Raw genomic sequence first — 20426 nt, 5'->3', positions numbered from 1 at the left:
ACTCAAAATGGAATACATTTCAACTCTATATCTGACGTGGTACAGGTGTCTTTTTTTCTAAGCCCATAACCATGTGTGTGAGGTGTATACTTTTGTGTCACAGTAGATTTGTTTAAGAGAACCAAGAAACACTCTGTGTGACCCTGATTTAGCTCACTGCAGTAGTTAAAAGTGTTTAAGTGCCGTGAGCACCAAGGCACAAAATGAAAGTTAACGTGCACAAACACACATTCACCATGCATTATTAATGAAAAGGCTTTTGGAAGTTGGTTCTCTTCACCGCTCTGAACATTTCTGTCACAGAACCAGGGCCATGGTTGTGCGGGAGAGAAAGATATGATCAATGAATACTGTATCCAGTAAGACTTTTCTTTTAAAGCTCTTTACTCCTACCTGCGCTCTACAGAATACTTTTCTACCCTGCATTATCAGAAAGACAATGGAACGAACTGTTTAAACACTTACAACACTCCACCAATGCCACGTTATTTCTTTCCTTCTTCTATGATCTAAAGAGGTTACACTGATTACATTGTAGCTAGGGCAGTGATGAATAGGATACTTTCTAGTTACCTGGATTTTATTTACTTTATTTGAATATGAATCATGATGGAACCTCCTGCTTGTTTTGTTTAGCCAAAGTGCTTGTGCCTGTAAAGAGAGTGTACTATTCTCCCTGGCTTTAAGACTTTAGGCGTGTGTGTGTGTGTGTGCGTGCGTGCGTGCGTGCGTGTGTGTGTAATAGTCTCCATGGTGGTACAGTAGCTGTGGTGAATAATAATGGGTGGCCTGTAACATGAATAAGTAGATAATGTCACAATGAAAGAAGTCTCTTTCGGGGTCCATAGAGGACTCGAGTCACACGGCTGATTACAATACCCCCCCATGGGAGCTGCTTAGCTAACGAGGGGACACATGCCCCTGACGTGGGTACAATGACACAATTACAGGCACGTACACACACACACACACAAATTCACATACACACAGAGACAGACAGACACACACCATCCCTGAACCCTCCTCAAGACTGGCTGACAAGATGACACTGACACCTATATCTCTATTTCTAGCCCCCAGTCTCTCTCCCTCCCTCTCTGTCTATCCATCTCTCATTTGGCACCACACAATGGCCTCCATACATCCATTCATCTCTCCCACTGGTAATCAGCAGGTTTAGCTTAGCGGTCCTCTCAGGGCCAGATGGCTCTCTCTCTCCTCTACTTTACCTACCTCCTCTCAGGGACATTAGTCAAGGGTAAAGACATATAGGGGACAGAGACATTAGCACCAGACCCCAGCCATACAGACCCCCGCCAGACACACACACACCGTCCAACCCAGACCCTGACCACACACACACACCCCTCTCTGATTATCATCATACTATCACACATTCACGCCATGCCTCCACACGCTAACGCTCACACACACTGACATGTGCCAATGTTTGGATGTGGCGAGTGACAGGCCGTTGTGCTGTATATTCCCTTTTTGTTTGACCTCTAATGAACTTGACAAGTTCAGTCACAGGCCAGCAGGACTCACACACACACAAACAACCACACTTACACACACTGACAAATAACTCTCTAGTCTGTCTGCCAGGCCCACTCATCCAGACCATTACATTTGCCATTTATGCAGCTACGAACCAGAATATATTCCAGAGCAAATTTGAGTCATTCACATGTTGATTTACATGCTGACGTCCAGGTTGTTACAAGTCACGTCATGAGGGGTTTGTTTTCCCCTAGCAATTCTCAACAACAGCCTAAATAACATCAGCAGGCAGGCTCACTATGAAACCCATTGCAGTTTTTCTCGGCTATTAATAACACAGAACCCCCTCACAGAGAGTGTAGAGCCTGTGTGTGTTGTGGAGGGGTTGCCTGTGTGTGTGAGTTGCTGTGTGTTCACTGACTGAAATGGCTGATGTCTCATTTGGAGTCACTTGGAAGGAAGAAAGTCCTGGAGGAATTGTCAGGCGAGACAACAGCAGAACATCGTTTGATTCTGAATGTTTGATACCTCCAGCACCACTCATTTCTCCACATCACACCCCTGCAAAGCACACTGTTTTAAGAACGCACAGGGAAGAAACGTAGGTACAGTGCTAGGAAATGTATGTACAGTGCTAGGAAACGTAGGTACAGTGCTAGGAAACGTAGCTACAGTACTAGGAAACGTAGCTACAGTGCTAGGAAACGTAACTACAGTGCTAGGAAACGTAGCTACAGTACTAGGAAACGTAGCTACAGTGCTAGGAAACGTAGCTACAGTGCTAGGAAACGTAGCTAAAATACTAGGAAGCGTAGCTACAGTGCTAGGAAACATAGCTACAGTACTAGGAAACGTAGCTACAGTACAAGGAAACGTAGCTACAGTGCTAGGAAACGTAGCTACAGTGTTAGGAAACGTAGCTACAGTGTTGGGAAACATAGCTATAGTACTAGGAAATGTAGCTACAGTGCTAGGAAATGTAGCTACAGTGCTAGGAAATGTAGCTACAGTGCTAGGAAACGTAGCTACAGTACTAGGTGTGTAAATGGTATTGGTGGGGGAAAAGGAAATGAACGCAAGGCAATGTCTCTTAGACGTTCCTCTTACTGCATGCTGTCGCTTCACGTTTGATAAACCGGTGTAGTGAACAATTCACAGACATGCAGTAGTTACACACACACACACACACACACACACACACACACACACACACACACACACACACACACACACACACACACACACACACACACACACACACACACACACACACACACACACACACACACACACACACACAAAAACCTTACAGCAAACACTTTCCCTAACAAATGAACTAAGTGTTGACAGAGGTGGAGAATATATCTCATTGTCCAGGTCATTGTGTCACAAAAGTATCCTTTTGTTGCCAAACATTGTGTGATCTGGACGAAAAACTCAGGGTATTGTCCTGCATTTACAGACATGTCTCCTTCCTTTCATCCATGAAAAGAACATGGTAGTAGAGCTGCAGTGAACCAACAGCATGCTGAGCTGTACCAGGGGGCAAGCCAAACACACACACACACACACACACACACACACATACACACAGCACTGTAGGAGGGGGCGAGCCAAATGGCGAGCCAGCACGGCTGGTGGGACAGCATGGACAGAAACGCCACCATCTGCTGACAACAGATCTGTGGAAAACACAGACAGTCCCTTTGGCAACACCCGCACGAGAAGGCTTCTCAAGGACTAGAGTGTGATCAACAAAAAGACACACAAACATGTGTAAACAAATATACATACTTTAAACATATAGTAACACATACACGGTGTAATATCTGTTCACACACACACACACACACACACACACAAAATATGCATGCTCGCACACACACACACACAAAATATGCATGCTCATACACACACACACACACACACACACACACACACACACAAAATATGCATGCTCATACACACACACGTACACGCACACACACACACACACACAAAATATGCATGCTCGCACACACACACACACACACACAAAATATGCATGCTCATACACACACACACACACACACACACACACACACACACACACACACACACACACACACACACACACACCACCACCACCACCACCACTAACCAGCTGTCATATTCAGCATGACCAAATGAACTGTGCTAAGTGCTTGTCCTACTTCACTGAGTTCATCCCAGTTTCTCCGGCAACACAGTCTTCACTCAACTCACCACAACACTTAAGACTCACACTATATAAATCAAACATTTAAATGTCTCATCCTACTATACGGCTGGAGAACCAATGGCTCTTCCAAATAGCAAGTCTATAATATTGGCTGTTCCATGTATGAATTACCTTGAGGGAAAGAGCCTTGGACACTAAATCCTTAACACATTGGCTGCTCCCAAAGGCAAGTCTGCAATTATTAGCTTCTTCGTGTGTCAATTACCTTGAGGGGAAGAGACTTGGACGCTAAGTCTTCATCCCAGTTGATTGTCAAACAGCCTGTAGTGCCTTCAGCTTGACTGCCATGGCTTAATGACTCTAATTGGCCGTTAATAAGAATCTTTAATGAGTGGTTTCACATGCATCCCCATGCTGTGGGCTTCACCCTACAGTTTATTGCACAGAAGTCGTAACACTGTATGGAATATGGTGATACGCTCTCAATGTGTCTCCAACTATAGCACCGTGTGTTGTAGGATCGAACAGGCAATACAGCTTTCCTAATGCAACATCAAAAGTGAGATAAGTCAATTGTGGTGACACAATGCTCACACACTGTATTAACTCTGTAGCAGCAAAAGAAGCAAGTAACCATATTAATAACCATTCCTTTCACTTGAATGTTGAAAATCGGATTAGCTCAAAGAAATAGCCCATGAGCAGCCTAAGCGGGACTAAAATCTCTGACCTTGCCTCTGTCAGTCCATTACATACAGAACATCATGTGTATTGTACACTCCACCTACAATAAACACCCACTCCTGCTCCCCTCTCACCTCTGACCACTATTGTGGTAGACTTCTTGGCTGGGTTGCCCACGTTGTTACTGGCCACACAGCTGTAGACCCCAGCCTCATCTGAAGTGATGGCTGGCAGGGTGAGTGTTCCACCCTTCACCACGCTCTTCTCAGGCAGGCTGTCAGAGCTGCTGACCCAGCTCAGCGTAGGGTTGGGCTCCCCACCCGTAGTGATACACACCAGGGACACCGTCTGGCCAGGGTTAACCACGATGGGATCCTCCACCAGCAGCTTAATGGAGGGAGACGCTGGAGAGGAAGAAGAAGAGGATGGAGGTTTGCTGTTTTCTGATAAACCTTACGGTGAATGTCTTGTTGGTGAGTTTGAAGACTAACCTGTCTTGTTGGTGAGTTTGAAGACTAACCTGTCTTGTTGGTGAGTTTGAAGACTAAACTGTCTTGTTGGTGAGTTTGAAGACTAACCTGTCTTGTTGGTGAGTTTGAAGACTAACCTGTCTTGTTGGTGAGTTTGAAGACTAACCTGTCTTGTTGGTGAGTTTGAAGACTAACCTGTCTTGTTGGTGAGTTTGAAGACTAACCTGTCTTGTTGGTGAGTTTGAAGACTAACCTGTCTTGTTGGTGAGTTTGAAGACTAACCTGTCTTGTTGGTGAGTTTGAAGACAATGTTTCGGTCTGAAATGCCACAGACGTTCCTAACAGAAGCGATGCAGCTGTAGTTGGCGTAGTCCTGAGGACGAAGGTTCTTCAGCTTCAAGATTTTCGTCTCCCCCTGCAGCTCAGATACACAACCACAACAACACTAGTGTGCAAATGTGTGCAAATAGAATTAAACACAATAATAAACACACTTCATGAAGTATCTCCACTTCATTCAAGGCTTGCAAAATTCTGGAAACGTTCCCATAGTTCACAGGGGTTTTCAGAAAATGTTGAAATGTTGAAACTCAATGCCATACACATTTACTGTAAATCACGAAACAAGGAAGACATCCGCATGAAGTGGACTGTAAAACAAGTCATCATGAAACATCAAAGCTTTTCCTTATTTCGTCTGGTGCCAAACCACAGTGCAAATCACACCATGGATCACACAACATGGTCCACATGCTACACCACACCACATGGGGACAGTGGGAATCTTTCAGTTTCACTGTGTGTGTCTGTTTGGTTGAGTCCTCCACCTCCACCGCCACCACCACCACAGCAGCCTGACAAGGGTTGATCCATGTCATTTCCGCAAGCCATGGCACCCACCATCTCAGATTGTTCTGAAACCATTTCTGTGGTTAGAAACAGGTAAGCATTCCTGAAACATTATATATATTTTTTAATGTAATTTGAAATCTGAGAAATTACGCTAATTGATTGCAACCAAACTGGCAATTTTAATATATCTGATTTGGAGAACACATTTTCCTAACTATAGCTAGGTTTTTCACCCAAATGACGACAGATTTTCATGCGAATATTCTAAAATGTGCATTAAGACAATAAACCACAGGACCAAAAGTATGTGGACACCTGCTCATTGAACATCTCATTCCAAAATCAGGCCATTAATATGGAGTTGGTGCCCCCTTTGCTGCGACAACAGCCTCCACTCTTCTGGGAAGGCTTTCCACTAGCTGTTGGAACATTGCTTCCATTCAGCCATAAAAGCATTAGTGAGGTCACCAATGTCGGGGGATTAGGCCGTGCTTGCAGTCGGCGTTCAAATTCATCCCAAAGGTTTTCGATGGGGTAAAGGTCAGGGCTCTGTGAAGGCCAGTCAAGTTTTTCCATACTGATCTCGACAAAACATTTCGGTATGGACCTCGGTTTGTACACTGGGGCATTGTCATGCTGAATCAGAAAAAGGCCTTCCCAAACTGTTGCCACAAAGTTGGAAGTACAGAGTCGTCTAGAATGTCTTTGTATGCTGTAGCGTTAAGATTCCCCTTCACTGGAACTAAGGGGCCTGAACCATGAAAAACAGCCCCAGATCATTATTCCTCCCCCACCAAACTTCAGAGTTGGCACTATTGCATTCGGGCAGGTAGCGTTCTCCTGGCATCCGCCAAACCCAGATTTGGCCATTGGGTCTGCCATATGGGGAAGCGTGATTCATCACTCCAGAGAACGCATTTCCACTGCTCCAGAGTCCAATGGCGGCGAGCTTTACACCAGTCCAGCCGACGCGTGGCATTGTGCTGACGTTGGTTCCCGAGGCGGGTTCCAGAGGCAGTGAGTCTTGCAACCAAGGAGAGATGATTTGTACGCACTGCGCGCTTCAACACTTGGCGGTACCGTTCTGTGAGCTTGTGTGGCCTACCACTTTGTGGCTGAGCCATTGTTGCTCCGGGGCAGCTCTAGCAGGGTAGAAATTTGCCAAACTGACTTGTTGGAAAGGTGGCATCCTATGACAGCACCACATTGAAAGTCACTGAGCTCTTCACTGAGGCTACTACTGCAAATGTTTGTATATGGAGATTACATGTCTGCGTGATCCATTTTATACTCCTGTCAGCAGCAGGTGTGGCTGAAATAGCCGAATTCACTCATTTGAAGGGGTGTCCACATACTTTTGTATATACAGTGTATATACAAAAGGCTAGTCTACATGATGAGATTATTATAGATAATAGTGAGAATATTTGTATTTGTCAAACGGCAGTCAAACATTGATCACCAGAATCAGACTCTGATATATCTGTTGGAAAGGCGCATCAAGATCACTGTGCACTTTCACCTCCCTGTGAAGTTACCTAGGATAGGATAAAGTAATCCTTCTCCCACCCCCTTAAATGATTTAGACGCTCTATTGTAAAGTGGCTGTTCCACTGGATGTCATAAGGTGAATTCACCAATTTGTAAGTCGCTCTGGATAAGAGCGTCTGCCAAATGACTTAAATGTAAATGTAAATGTAAATGTAAGTTAATCATAAGTTATTTCATCGGTAGCCTAAAACTGCATGCTTTCACGAGACATATTGGGAGGACCACACACCATATCGTGGAGTGACTCCAAGTTCACGCCGATATCATGTTATTACATCAACATAAACACGTTTCCACCGCCATTTAGTTCATAATTGATTTACAGACACAAAAAGATCCCAGCATGTCCAACGAACAAATGATGTGTCAGCATTTATAAAACGGTACCAAAACTTCCTGTTTTCATCACAGTTGTTTTGGGTTTTACTTTATTACGGTATGACTTTAATCGCATAAAAACTGTGGATGGAAACTTGGTTAGTAAGTAAGACATGACTAATCCAAAGAAATTGTCAACCCACAGAACCCCCACACCATCTCTAACAACTAGTATACCGTATCAGTTCTCTATGTCTGACAAGTAGTATGGAGATGAGGCTCGGCGTATTGTTTCTTTATCCTATGTAATGAATTTGGTGATGTCTTTCTTTCAATGATAAGAGGTCATTCAATTTGTTAGTTTTATGTCCCATCCTGCATGCTGATATTACCAGGTTCTGACCACTAGACGGTGGTGTTCCTACTTTTAGGTGTTTTTTAAGAACCCCCCCCAAATCAATGTTAAAGGAATAGTTCTCCAAATTACAAAATTACATATTGGTTTCCTTACCATGTAAGCAGTTTATGGACAAGGTATAACAGCAACCCTTGGTTTTGTTTACCTGGAGACTGTTTAAAATGCTAACTTTCTAGCATTTATGGCACAAATACAATGCAAGTCAATACCTACAGTATATTAGCATTTCAGTGCTTCATATACAAATCATCGATGAGGAACATTATTGAGTCACACAATACATGTTTTGATACTTCAGGATGATTTGGACATGCTTGTACGTTAATATAGGTACCATTGAATTTGTGCCACAAATGCTAAAAATGTAGCATTTGAAACAGCGGACAACAAAACTATTGCATGGTGCTGTCATACCTTTTCCATAGACTGCTTACAGGGTAAGGAAACCAATATGTGATTTAGTAATTTAGGTGAAGTATCCCTTTAACATTGAGGGGGGATTCTTTAACACTAGAACTGCTAAAGCAGTCATTTTGACGGCTCGTGAATGTATTTTATTTTCATGCCACCCACCACCCTTGACTTTTCCTAAATAAGTCTATATAGCACACTGTTAGAATAATTTTATCACAAACAGAACTGGAGTTATAACCAGTTTTAGGAGGGCATATTTGAATGGTTTCCCGACAGTAGGGCTCCACTCATTCTCCCGACATTGGAAAGTGCAGTGCCCAGTTGATATTCACTCCAATAATTGCCTCGAAACTGAACCTAAACCAAAATATATTCCACACATAACAGATGAAATAAAATGAAGTACGATGGGTGATAAAGGGGGAGAATAGGTGAGTTGATGAGTGAGGGGAAGTGAAAATATAATTATGGAATCACCAACTGTGAATGAAGAATAGGGCAGGCCATTCTATTGTATTGGTATATTCTAATTATAAATCTCAACACGGTATGTACCCTATATCAGTCCACCAAATCCAAGCAATTTTATCAGTCTACCCTGACCTACTTGGAGTACACAGTGAGAGCCTGCATAATGTAGAATGGCAAGATAACCAAGACGAATGGATGCTGCGTTAGCACCGCGACAAGATCTGAATGAGAATATCTCAGATGGTGGGGAGCAAATTAATTCTGACATCTCTGATGACTATTTTTCTGATTCTGAGCCTCGACTTGAATATACCTGCACCTCCAAGGCCTAAACGCAAAAAATCCACAACAGTGCGCACTGAGCGGGCGCTCGCTCCACCACCCAAATGAAACCGTGAGACAGGAAAGAGGGAGGGATGGCACCATTTGGAAAGAATACACCGATGACAACAGCACAACATGTCATCACCGAGAGAGCAGGCCCTACGCATCAAGCAAAAAAACAACATCAGCAACGCACTCGCCAGCTTTCGTTTTTTTAATGTTACATGGACATGCTACAACACATCAGTGACTGTACCATAACTGGGGTGCGCAGCGATCAAGGAGACACTGCCTGGGATCTGTCTCTGTTGATGAGCTGGAAGCGTTCATTCCAATCCTGTGTGTCTGTGGAGCATTTGGTGGAAAGAGCGTGTATATGCAGTATGGTGAGCTTCTGGTCATACATGTATAGGATACCATTCTTTGGAGAAACCATGACATGGGATACCTTGAGAGAGATTGTGCGTTTACCTCCATTTTGATGACAAAGAAATGAGAATGCGACGCCTGGAAACGGTTGGAAGAAGTTTGTACAGAACAGCATTGCATGTTACAAACCAGGAAAGAACATCACTGTCGATGAACAATTGTTCCCAGCAAAAACTCGTTGTGGCTTTACGCAATACATTGCGATCAAACCCGACAGGTTCGGAATTAAGTGTTGGTTAGCCACTGACATCAAGACCAAGTACATGCTGAATGGCTTTCCATATCTGGGGAAACATCCACGTTGGGCAGCAGGTGAGCAAGTGTCGGAGAATGTGGTGATGAGGCTTGTGGAAACTTATGTTGGCAAGGGGAGAAAAGTCACCATGGACAATTTCTTCACCGTCATTGGCGAACAAGTTGCTGGCAAATAAAGCCTAGTTGGCACCATGAACAAAGCAAGACGGGAGCTTTCTCCCTCAGCGCAAAATAGGGCACCTGCACAGCCATTCCACAATGGTGATGAAAGAATGACAAGACAAAACTCACACTAATGTAAGGCAAGAAGGAACGTTTCTGCAATGATCACCATGCATCCGACAGCTTGCAATCTATACTATTACGCACTGCAACCAAACAAAGGTATGTCAATATCACTTAATAAGCATCGCCACATATAGATAAACTTAGCAAAACAATGTTTTATATTTATTTTCTGTTTCATAGATTGGTGTGGATATTTTGGATCCGATGGCACGGCTGTACTCTGAAAGGAGGCACCCACCGTTGGCCTGATGCTGTGTTCTATAACATGCTTGACTTGGCTGCTATTAAAGCACACCTGTTGTTCAAGCAGTGCATATGAACAACACCATGCCCAGGAGAGACTTTAACACGAGTCTGGCATACCGGGCTACTTGGGAGACATACTGTATGAGGGCCAAGGCAGCAGCAAAGATTCCACGTGATCCTTTGCTGGAGCCAAAGGAGAGCCTTTGCGGACAGCTCCCGGGGAGGAGACAGTGCCAGGTGGCCAGATGCACAAAGGACAGAACCTATGATACATGTGTCACCTGCAAGAGACGTGTTTGCGGGAAGTATGTCAAGCAAGTGAAAGTGCCGAATATCTGTGTTGACTGTTAGGACAAGGGATAACCTCTAAATGAAATCCAACTGATACCAATGCGTGAAAGCAAGAGCTGATAATAATTGACTGTTTTTTACTGCCCTCTTGTCACGCCCTGGTCGAAATATATTATGTTTATTCTTCATTTATTCGGTCAGGCCAGGGTGTGACATGGGTTATTGTGGTGTGTTTTTGTCTTGGGGTTTTGTTGGATGTCTAGCGTTAGTCTATGGCTGCTTGAGGCGGTTCTCAATCAGAGTCAGGTGATTTTCTTTGTCTCTGATTGGGAACCATATTTAGGCAGCCATATTCTTTGTGTGTTTCGTGGGTGATTGTCCTTAGTGTCCTTGTTCCTGTCGCTGTGTTAGTTTACACTAGTATAGGCTGTTTCGGTTTTCGTTACGTTCATTACGTTCTTTGTTTTGTAGTATTTGTATTGATTCGTGTTTACGTTTGTTGATTAAACATGGATCGCAATCTACACGGTGCATTTTGGTCCGACTCTCCTTCACCGCATGAAAACCGTTACAGAATCACCCACCACAAACGGACCAAGCAGCGTGTTAACAGGCAGGTGCAGCGAAAGGAGGAATGGACATGGGAAGACGTTTTGGATGGCAAAGGTTGTTACACTTGGGAGGAGATACTGGCTGGAAGAGATCGCCTCCCATGGGAACAGGTGGAGGCACTTAGGAGAGCAGAGGCAGCCGAAGAGAGGAGCCGGCGATATGAGGGAACACGGTTGGCAAGGAAGCCCGAGAGTCAGCCCCAAAAATGTCTTGGGGGGGGTCTCACAGGGAGTAGGGCTACGCCAGGTAGGAGACCTGTGCAAACTCCCTGTGCTTACCGGGGCTAGAGAGACCGGGCAGGCACCGTGTTATGCAGTGGTGCGCACGGTGTCCCCAGTGCGGGTGCATAGCCCGGTGCATTCCAGCTCCTCGTATCGGCCGGGCTAGAGTGGGCATCGAGCCAGGTAAGGTTGGGCAGGCTCGGTGCTCAAGAGCTCCAGTGCGCCTGCACGGTCCGGTCTACCCAGTACCACCTCCACACCCCAGCCCTCCGGTGGCAGCTCCCCGCACCAGGCTTCCTGTGCGTGTCCTCGGCCCAGTACCACCAGTGCCAGCCCCACGCATCAGACCTACTGTGCGCCTTGCCTGTTCAGCGCAGCCAGAGCCTTCCCCCTCTTCTGCGCTGCCGGAGCCTCCCGCCTGTTCAGCGCTGTCGGAGCCTTTCTCCTCTCCTGCGCTGCTGGAGTCTCCCGCCTGTTTAGCACAGCCAGAGCCTTCCTCCTCTACAGCGCTGCTGGAGTCTCCCGCCTGTTTAGCGCAGCCGGAGCTGTCAGTCTGCAAGGAGCTGTCAGTCTGCATGGAGCTGTCAGTCTGCATGGAGCAGCCAGAGCTGTCCGTCTACATGGAGCAGCCAGAGCTGTCCGTCTACATGGAGCAGCCAGAGCTGTCCGTCTTCATGGAACAACCAGAGATGTCAGTCTGCATGGAGCTGTCAGTCTGCAAGGAGCTGTCAGTCTGCAAGGAGCTGTCAGTCTGCAAGGAGCTGTCAGTCTGCAAGAAGCCGCCAGAGCTGTCAGTCTACATGGAGCAGCCAGACTCTTCCAGATCCGCCAGTCAGCCAGACTCTTCCAGATCCGCCAGCCAGCCAGACTCTTCCAGATCCGCCAGTCAGCCAGACTCTTCCAGATCCGCCAGTCAGCCAGGATCTGCCAGAACCGTCAACCAGCCAGGATCTGCCGGATCCAACGACCTGGCTGAGCTTCCTCTCGGTGCCGGGCTTCCTCTCGGTGCCGGGCTTCCCCTCGGTGCCGGGCTTCCCCTCGGTGCCGGGCTTCCCCTCGGTCCCGGGCTGCCCCTCGGTCCCGGGCTTCCCCTCGGTCCCGGGCTGCCCCTCGGTCCCGGGCTGACCCTCGGTCCCGAGCTGACCCTCGGTCCCGAGCTGACCCTCAGTCCTGAGCTGACCCTCAGTCCAGTGGGGTTCTGGGTGAGGACTACTAGGCCATGGTCGGCGGCGAAGGTGGACTATCCTAGGACGCGAGGAGGGGGGACTAAGACATTTATAGAGTGGGTTCCACGTCCCGCGCCGGAGCCGTAGCCGCCACCATGGGCAGACGCCCACCCGGACCCTCCCTATTGTTTTGATGAGCGTCCGGGAGTCCGCACCTTAGGGGGGGGGGGTTCTGTCACGCCCTGGTCGAAATATATTATGTTTATTCTTCATTTATTCGGTCAGGCCAGGGTGTGACATGGGTTATTGTGGTGTGTTTTTGTCTTGGGGTTTTGTGGGATGTCTAACGTTAGTCTATGGCTGCCTGAGGCGGTTCTCAATCAGAGTCAGGTGATTTTCGTTGTCTCTGATTGGGAACCATATTTAGGCAGCCATATTCTTTGTGTGTTTCGTGGGTGATTGTCCTTAGTGTCCTTGTTCCTGTCGCTGTGTTAGTTTACACTAGTATAGGCTGTTTCGGTTTTCATTACGTTCTTTGTTTTGTAGTATTTGTATTGATTCGTGTTTACGTTTGTTGATTAAACATGGATCGCAATCTACACGCTGCATTTTGGTCCGACTCTCCTTCACCGCATGAAAACCGTTACACTCTCATATTAAAGCTTATCTTCATTATAATACCATTATTGTTTTTATGCTGATTTTCACCATTTATCAAGCACACTTGGAGCTTATAATAATGTTTAGGCTAATGTTTCCATCAGTGATGCTCATTTTGCTGGCGTTCATCATTGTCGTTCGGGTATTTTGTAAAAAAATAAGAAGTATCCTAATAGAAATAAGCTGTTACCAAGTTCCAACAAATATGCATTCTGTTTCATAGTTATAACGAAGGCACTCCACGAAAATGTTTCATTTTGTTTTTACATATTGCCTTCACTGTAACGCTGGTGTAGTGGGGAAGAAGTCAGGCGCAGGAAGCAGAAAGTTCAGGGTAGCGCTAACTTTTAATGCACCACAACGGTGAACATACGCCAACCAAAACAAATGCCCCTAACACGGGGGACTTAAACAGTCCAGCAAAAAACCCAAACCAACGGACAACCGTGACAGACAGACGTGTAGACATGTGCATCGAAATAATCCCGCACAACCAGCAGGCGGGCCGGCTAGTAAATAAAGCCCAACCAATCAGCCTAAACTAAACACAGGTGAAACCAATAAACAGAAAACGGAAAAAAAGGATCATTGGCAGCTAGTAGCCCGGTGACGACGACCGCAACCCGAACAGGAAGGAGAGCCACCTTCGGTAGGAGTCGTGACATTCACTAACTTAAACAAATGAAAATATTATTTTTTTATTTGAAATGAAAAAAAAATATACAGTACCAGTCAAACGTTTGGACACAGCTATTCATTCAAGGTTTTTCTTTCTTTTTACTATTTTCTACATTGTAGTATAATAGTGAAGATATCAAAACTATGAAATAACACATAAGGAATCATTTAGTAACCAAAAAAGTGTTAAACAAATCAAAATATATTTTATATTGGAGATTCATCAAAGTAGCCACCCTTTGCCTTTATGACAGCATTGCACACTCTTGGTATTCTCTCAACCAGCTTCATGAGGTAGTCACCTGGAATTAACTTTAACAGATCTGCCTTGTTAAAAGTACAATTTGTGGAATTTCTTACCTTAATACGTTTTAGCCAATCAGTTGTGTTGTGACAAGGTAGGGGGCGGCAGGTAGCCTACTGGTTAGAGCATTGGGCCAGTAACCGAAAGGTTGCTAGATTGAATCCCCGAGCTGACAAAGTAAAAAACCTCTGCCCCTGAACAAGGCAGTTAACCCACTGTTCCGAGGCCGTCATTGTCAATAAGAATTTGCTCTTTAATTGACTTGCCTAGAGTCGGTGAACCGGTGATCTCTTCATGTGTGGTTCCCACCATGAAGCATGGAGGAGGAAATATGATGGTGTGGGGGTGCTTTGCTGGTGCCACTGTCAGTGATTTTGTATTTATAATTCAGCCATGGTATACCTTGACCCAGAAAATATTAAAAACTATCGGCCTATATTGAATCTTCCATTCCTCTCAATTTTTTGGGAAAAAGCTGTTGTGCAGCAACTCACTGCCTTCCTGAAGACAAACCATGTATGAGAAATGCTTCAGTCTGGTTTTAGACCCCATCATAGCACTGAGACTGCACTTGTGAAGGTGGTAAATTACCTTTTAATGGCATCCGACCGAGGCTCTGCATCTGTCCTCGTGCTCCGAGACCTTAGCGCTGCTTTTGATACCATCGATCACCACATTATTTTGGAGAGATTGGAGACCCAAATTGGTCTATACGGACAAGTTCGGGCCTGGTTTAGATCTTATCTGTTGGAAAGATATCAGTTTGTCTCTGAATGGTTTGTCCTCTGACAAATCAACTGTAAAATTTGGTGTTCCTCAAGGTTCCGTTTTAGGACCACTATTGTTTTCACTATATATTTTACCTCTTGGGGATGTCATTCGAAAACATAATGTTAACTTTCACTGCTGGAGGCAGGGCTTTCTCCTATAGAGCTCCATTTTTATGGAATTGTCTGCCTACCCATGTGAGAGACGCAGACTTGGTCTCAACCTTTAACCTTTTGCGTGTAGAGGGGGCAGTATTTTCATTTTTGGCAAAAAAAACGTACCCATTCAAAACTGCCTATTTCTCAGTCCCAGAAACTAGAATTTGCATATGATTGTCATATTAGGATAGAAAACAATCTAAAGTTTCAAAACTGTAAAAAATTGTGTGTGAGTATAACAGAACTGATAGTGCAGACGAAAACCTGAGGAAAATCCAATCAGGAAATGCCTCTTATTTGCGTGGAAAATGTAAGCTCATTCGTAGCTCATTCACAGCCATATAAGGAGTCATTGGCATGAGGCGGTTTCAAAAAATGCGTCACTTCCTGATTGGATTTTTATCTGGGTTTCGCCTGTAACATCAGTTCTGTGGCACTCACAGACAATATCTTTGCAGTTTTGGAAACGTCAGTGTTTTCTTTCCAAAGCCGTCAATTATATGCATAGTCGAGCATCTTTTCATGACAAAATAGCTTGTTTAAAATGGGAACGTTTTTCATCCAAAAATTTAAAGAGCGCCCCCTATATCCAACTGGTTAAGTATGCTCTCTCTAATTCTCCCTAGGACCATGCCTCAGGACTACCTGGCATGATGACTCCTTGCTGTCCCCAGTCCACCTGGCCGAGCTGCTGCTCCAGTTTCAACTGTTCTGCCAGCGGCTATGTAATCATGACCTGTTCACCGGATGTGCTACCTGTCCCAGACCTGCTGTTTCCAACTCTCTAGAGACAGCAGGAGCGGTAGAGATACTCTTAATGATCTGCTATGAAAAGCCAACTGACATTTACTCCTGAGGTGCTGACTTGCTGCACCCTCGACAACTACTGTGATTATTATTATTTGACCATGCTGGTCCTTTATGAACATTTGAACATCTTGCCCATGTTCTGTTATAATCTCCACCCGGCACAGCCAGAAGAGGACTGGCCACCCCTCATAGCCTGGTTCCTTACGAGGTTTTGACCTTTCTAGGGAGTTTTTCCTAGCCACCATGCTTCTACACCTGCATTGCTTGCTGTTTGGGGTTTGAGGCCGGGTTTCTGTACAGCACTTTGAGATATCAGCTGATGTACGAAGCGCTATATAAATACATTTGATTTGATGGTAGGCATGCTGGTTAACTTCTTTGGGGTAGGGGGCAGTATTGGGTAGCATGGATGAAAAACGTGCCCAAATTAAGCTGCCTGCTACTCAGCCGTAAAAGCTAGAATATGCATATAATTAGTAAATTTGGATAGAAACACTGACGTTTCTAAAACGGTTTGAATGATGTCTGTGAGTATAACAGAACTCATATGGCAGGCAAAAACCTGAGAAAAATCCAACCAGGATGTGGGAAATCTGAGGTTTGTAGTTTTTCAACTCGGCCCCATTGAAGATACAGTGGGATATTAGTTATGTTTCACTTCCCAAGGCTTCCACTAGATGTCAACAGTATTTAGAACCTGTTTTGAGGATTCTACCGTAATGGAGGGGCTCATAAGAGCTCTTTGAATGAGTGGTCTTGCAGAGTGCCACAGCCTCTGTCTGGCACGCTCACATGAAAGCTACGTTTGTACAGACAAAGGAATTGTCCGGTTGGAACATTAATGAAGTTTTATGTTAACAACATCCTAAAGATTGATTCCATACTTAGTTTGGTTTCTACGGGCTGTAATGGAACTTTTTAACCTTTTGTCCGATGTTTGGCCTGAACACGCTTTTGGGATTTGTTTACCAAACGCCCTAACAAAAGAAGATATTTGGACATAATTGATGGACATTATCGAACAAATCAAACATTTATGGTGGAACTGGGATTCCTGGGAGTGCATTCTGATGAAGATCATTAAAGGTAAGTGAATATTTGAAATGCTATTTCTGAGTAATGTTGACTACCCAATATGGCGGGTGTCTTTTTGGCTGCTTTGTTGTCTAAAGGCTACACAGATAATTGCATGGTTGGCTTTCTCTGTAAAGTTTTTTTGAAATCTGACACAGCGGTTGCATTAAGGAGAAGTTCATCTAAAGTTCCATGTATAATAGTTGTATCTTTATCAATGTTTATTATGAGTATTTCTGTCATTTGATGTGGCTCTCTGCACAATCAGCGCATGTTTTAGAACTACTCAGATTTTTTTATATAAATATGAACTTTATCAAACAAAGCATACATGTATTGTGTAACATGAAGTCCTATAAGTGTAATCTGATGAAGATCATCAAAGGTTAGTGATTAATTTTATCTCTATTTCTGCTTTTTGTGACTCCTCTCTTTGGCTGGAAAAATGGCTGTTTTTCTGTGGCTTGGTGGTGACCTAACATAATCGTTTGTCGTGCTTTCGCTGTAAATCCTTTTTGAAATCACACACTGTGGATGGATTAACGAGAATTGTATCTTTAAAATGGTGTAAAATACTTGTATGCTTGCGGAATTTTAATTATGAGATTTTTGTTGTTTTGAATTTGTTACCTTGCACTTTCACTGGCTGTTGCGGAGGGGTTCCACAGGTTATGGCACACTTAACCAGCATGTCTACCACAGCATTCTGTAGCGATAAGGCATCCCATCTGGTTTGCGCTTAGTGGGACTATCATTTGTTTTTCAACAGGACAATGATCCAACACACCTCCAGGCTGTTTAAGGGCTATTTGACTAAGAAGGAGAGTGATGGAGTGCTGCATCAGGTGACCTGGCTTCCACAATCAACCAGGCTCAACCAAATTGAGATGGTTTGGGATGAGTTGGACAGCAGAGTGAAGGAAAAGCAGCCAAACAAGTCCTCAGCATATGTGGGAACTCCTTCAAGACTGATGGAAAAACATTCCAGGTGAAGCTGCTTTAGAGAATGCCAAGAGTGTGCAAAGCTGTCATCAAGGCAAAGGGTAGCTACTTTAAAGAATATAACATGTTTTTTGATTTGTTTAACACTTTTTTGATTACTACATATGCGTTATTTCATAGTTTTGATGTCTTCACTATTATTCTACAATGTACAAAATAGTCAAAATAAAGAAAAACCCTATAATGAGTAGGTGTGTCCAAACTCTTGACTGGTACTGTATATTCTAATGTTTACTAAATTTTAAAAAACACATTCATGAACACAAACAAATTATTATTTTAGTGATAGCATATATGAAATGTATTAAATACACTGTTACAATGTTGTAGTCAGAATGACTGCTCATTAGTTTGAAGGGGAATCCCTCGAGGCCCAGCAGTTCTAATGATAAAAAAATAAGTAAAATGGAACAGGACAATCTAATGGTCAGAACCTGGTAACATTAAGATGTAGGATCGGACATAAAGTTGAAGTCGGAAGTTTGCATACACCATAGCCAAATACATTTAAACTCAGTGTTTCACAATTCCTTACATTTAATCCAAGAAAAAATTCCCTGTTTTAGGTCAGTTAGGATCACCACTTTATTTTAAGAATGTGAAATGTCAGAATAATAGTAGAGATAATGATTTATTTCAGCTTTCATTTCTTTCATCACATTCCCAGTGGGTCAGAAGTTTACATACACTCAATTAGTATTTGGTAGCATTGCCTTTAGATTGTTTAGCTGGGGTCAAATATTTTGGTTAGCCTTCCACAAGCTTCCCACAATAAGTTGGGATAATTTTGGCCCATTCCTCCTGACAGAGCTGGTGTAACTGAATCATGTTTGCTGGCATCCTTGCCCGCACACGCTTTTTCAGTTCTGCCCACGAATTGCCTATATGATTGAAGTCAGGGTTTTGTGATGGCCACTCCAAGACCTTGACTTTGTTGTCCTTAAGCCATTTTGCCACAACTTTGGAAGTATGCTTGGTGTCATTGATCATTTGGAAGACCCATTTGCGACCAAGCTTGAACTTCCTGACTGATGTCTTGAGATGTTGTTCAATATATCCACATAATTTTCCAGCCTTGTGATGCCATCTATTTTGTGTAGTGCACCAGTCCCTCCTGCAGCAAAGCACCCCCACAACATGATATTGCCACCCCGTGTTTCACGGATAGGATGGTGTTCTTCGGGTTGCAAGCCTCCCCCTTTTTCCTCCAAACATAAAGATGGCCATCATGGCCAAACAGTTCCATTTTCGTTACATCAGACCAGAGGACATTTCTCCAAAAAGTATGATCTTTGTCCTCATGTGCAGTTGCAAACCGTACTCTTACTTTTTTATGGTGGTTTCAGAGCAGTGGCTTCTTCCTTGCTGAGCGGCCTTGCAGGTTATGTCGATATAGGACTGGTTTTACTGTGGCTACAATTCTTTTTCTGAGGTCTTGGCTGATTTCTTTTGATTTTTGCATGATGTCAAACAAAGAGGCACCGAGTCTGAAGGTAGGCCTTGAAATACATCCACAGGTCCACCTCCAATTTACTCAAATTATGTCAATTAGCCTATCAGAAGCTTCTAAAGCCATGACATCATTTTTGTTTTTAATTTTCCAAGCTGTTTAAAGGCACAGTCAACTTAGTGTATGTAAACTTCTGACCCACTGGAATTGTGATACAGTGAATTACAAGTGAAATAATCTGTCTTTAAACCAATGTGTGAAAAATGACTTGTGTTATGCACAAAGTAAATATCCTAATTGACTTACCAAAACTATAGTTTGTTAACAAGAAATGTGTGGACTGGTTGAAAAACAACATTTAATGACTCCAACATAAGTGTATGTAAATTTTCAAATTCAACTGTAAACATAATTTCAATGACTAATTTCTATGAACAGGGGGGGGGGTCACCAAATTAATTGGGGATACATTACATGAAGAAACAAAACTCTGAGCTGCAGCTCCATACTACTTGTCAGACAGACATGCTGGGGTGGGATTGGGTCCAAGGGTGGCTTTTGAACATTTCTTTGGATTCCTCATGTCTCATGACTCTTTGTTAGAAAAAAGGTTTGGCCCATATTGAATGTTAGGTACCACATTTATTTAATATTAGCTGAATCTTATAAATTAAAGTGGCCATCAATTAGCTTAATTTCTCAGAGATCTAATTATATTTCAACAAAATAATGTTTCAGGAATGCTACTCATCTGTTTCTAACAGAAACCATTTCAGAACAATCTGCGATAGTGGGTGTCTAAATGATGT

The 20426-nt window shown here is 43.9% G+C and overlaps 1 protein-coding gene across 1 annotated transcript in view; it reads right to left on the bottom strand.

Annotated features, from left to right (window-relative positions):
* Window positions 1-20426, bottom strand: part of LOC135505691 (MAM domain-containing glycosylphosphatidylinositol anchor protein 2-like) — a 452039-nt gene that overhangs the window by 171512 nt on the left and 260101 nt on the right. Inside the window, exons 5-6 of the mRNA XM_064924737.1 lie at window positions 5140-5272; window positions 4522-4791 (exon numbers count right to left, since the gene is read on the bottom strand). Of these exons, the coding sequence (XP_064780809.1) occupies window positions 4522-4791; window positions 5140-5272 (403 nt within the window). The remainder of the gene's footprint in view (window positions 1-4521; window positions 4792-5139; window positions 5273-20426) is intronic.

Source organism: Oncorhynchus masou, chromosome 19, assembly GCF_036934945.1.
Source record: "Oncorhynchus masou masou isolate Uvic2021 chromosome 19, UVic_Omas_1.1, whole genome shotgun sequence".
NCBI classification, from domain to species: domain Eukaryota; kingdom Metazoa; phylum Chordata; class Actinopteri; order Salmoniformes; family Salmonidae; genus Oncorhynchus; species Oncorhynchus masou.
The sequence above is the reverse complement of the archived record's forward strand: the minus strand, read 5'-3'. Positions and strand labels throughout refer to the sequence as shown.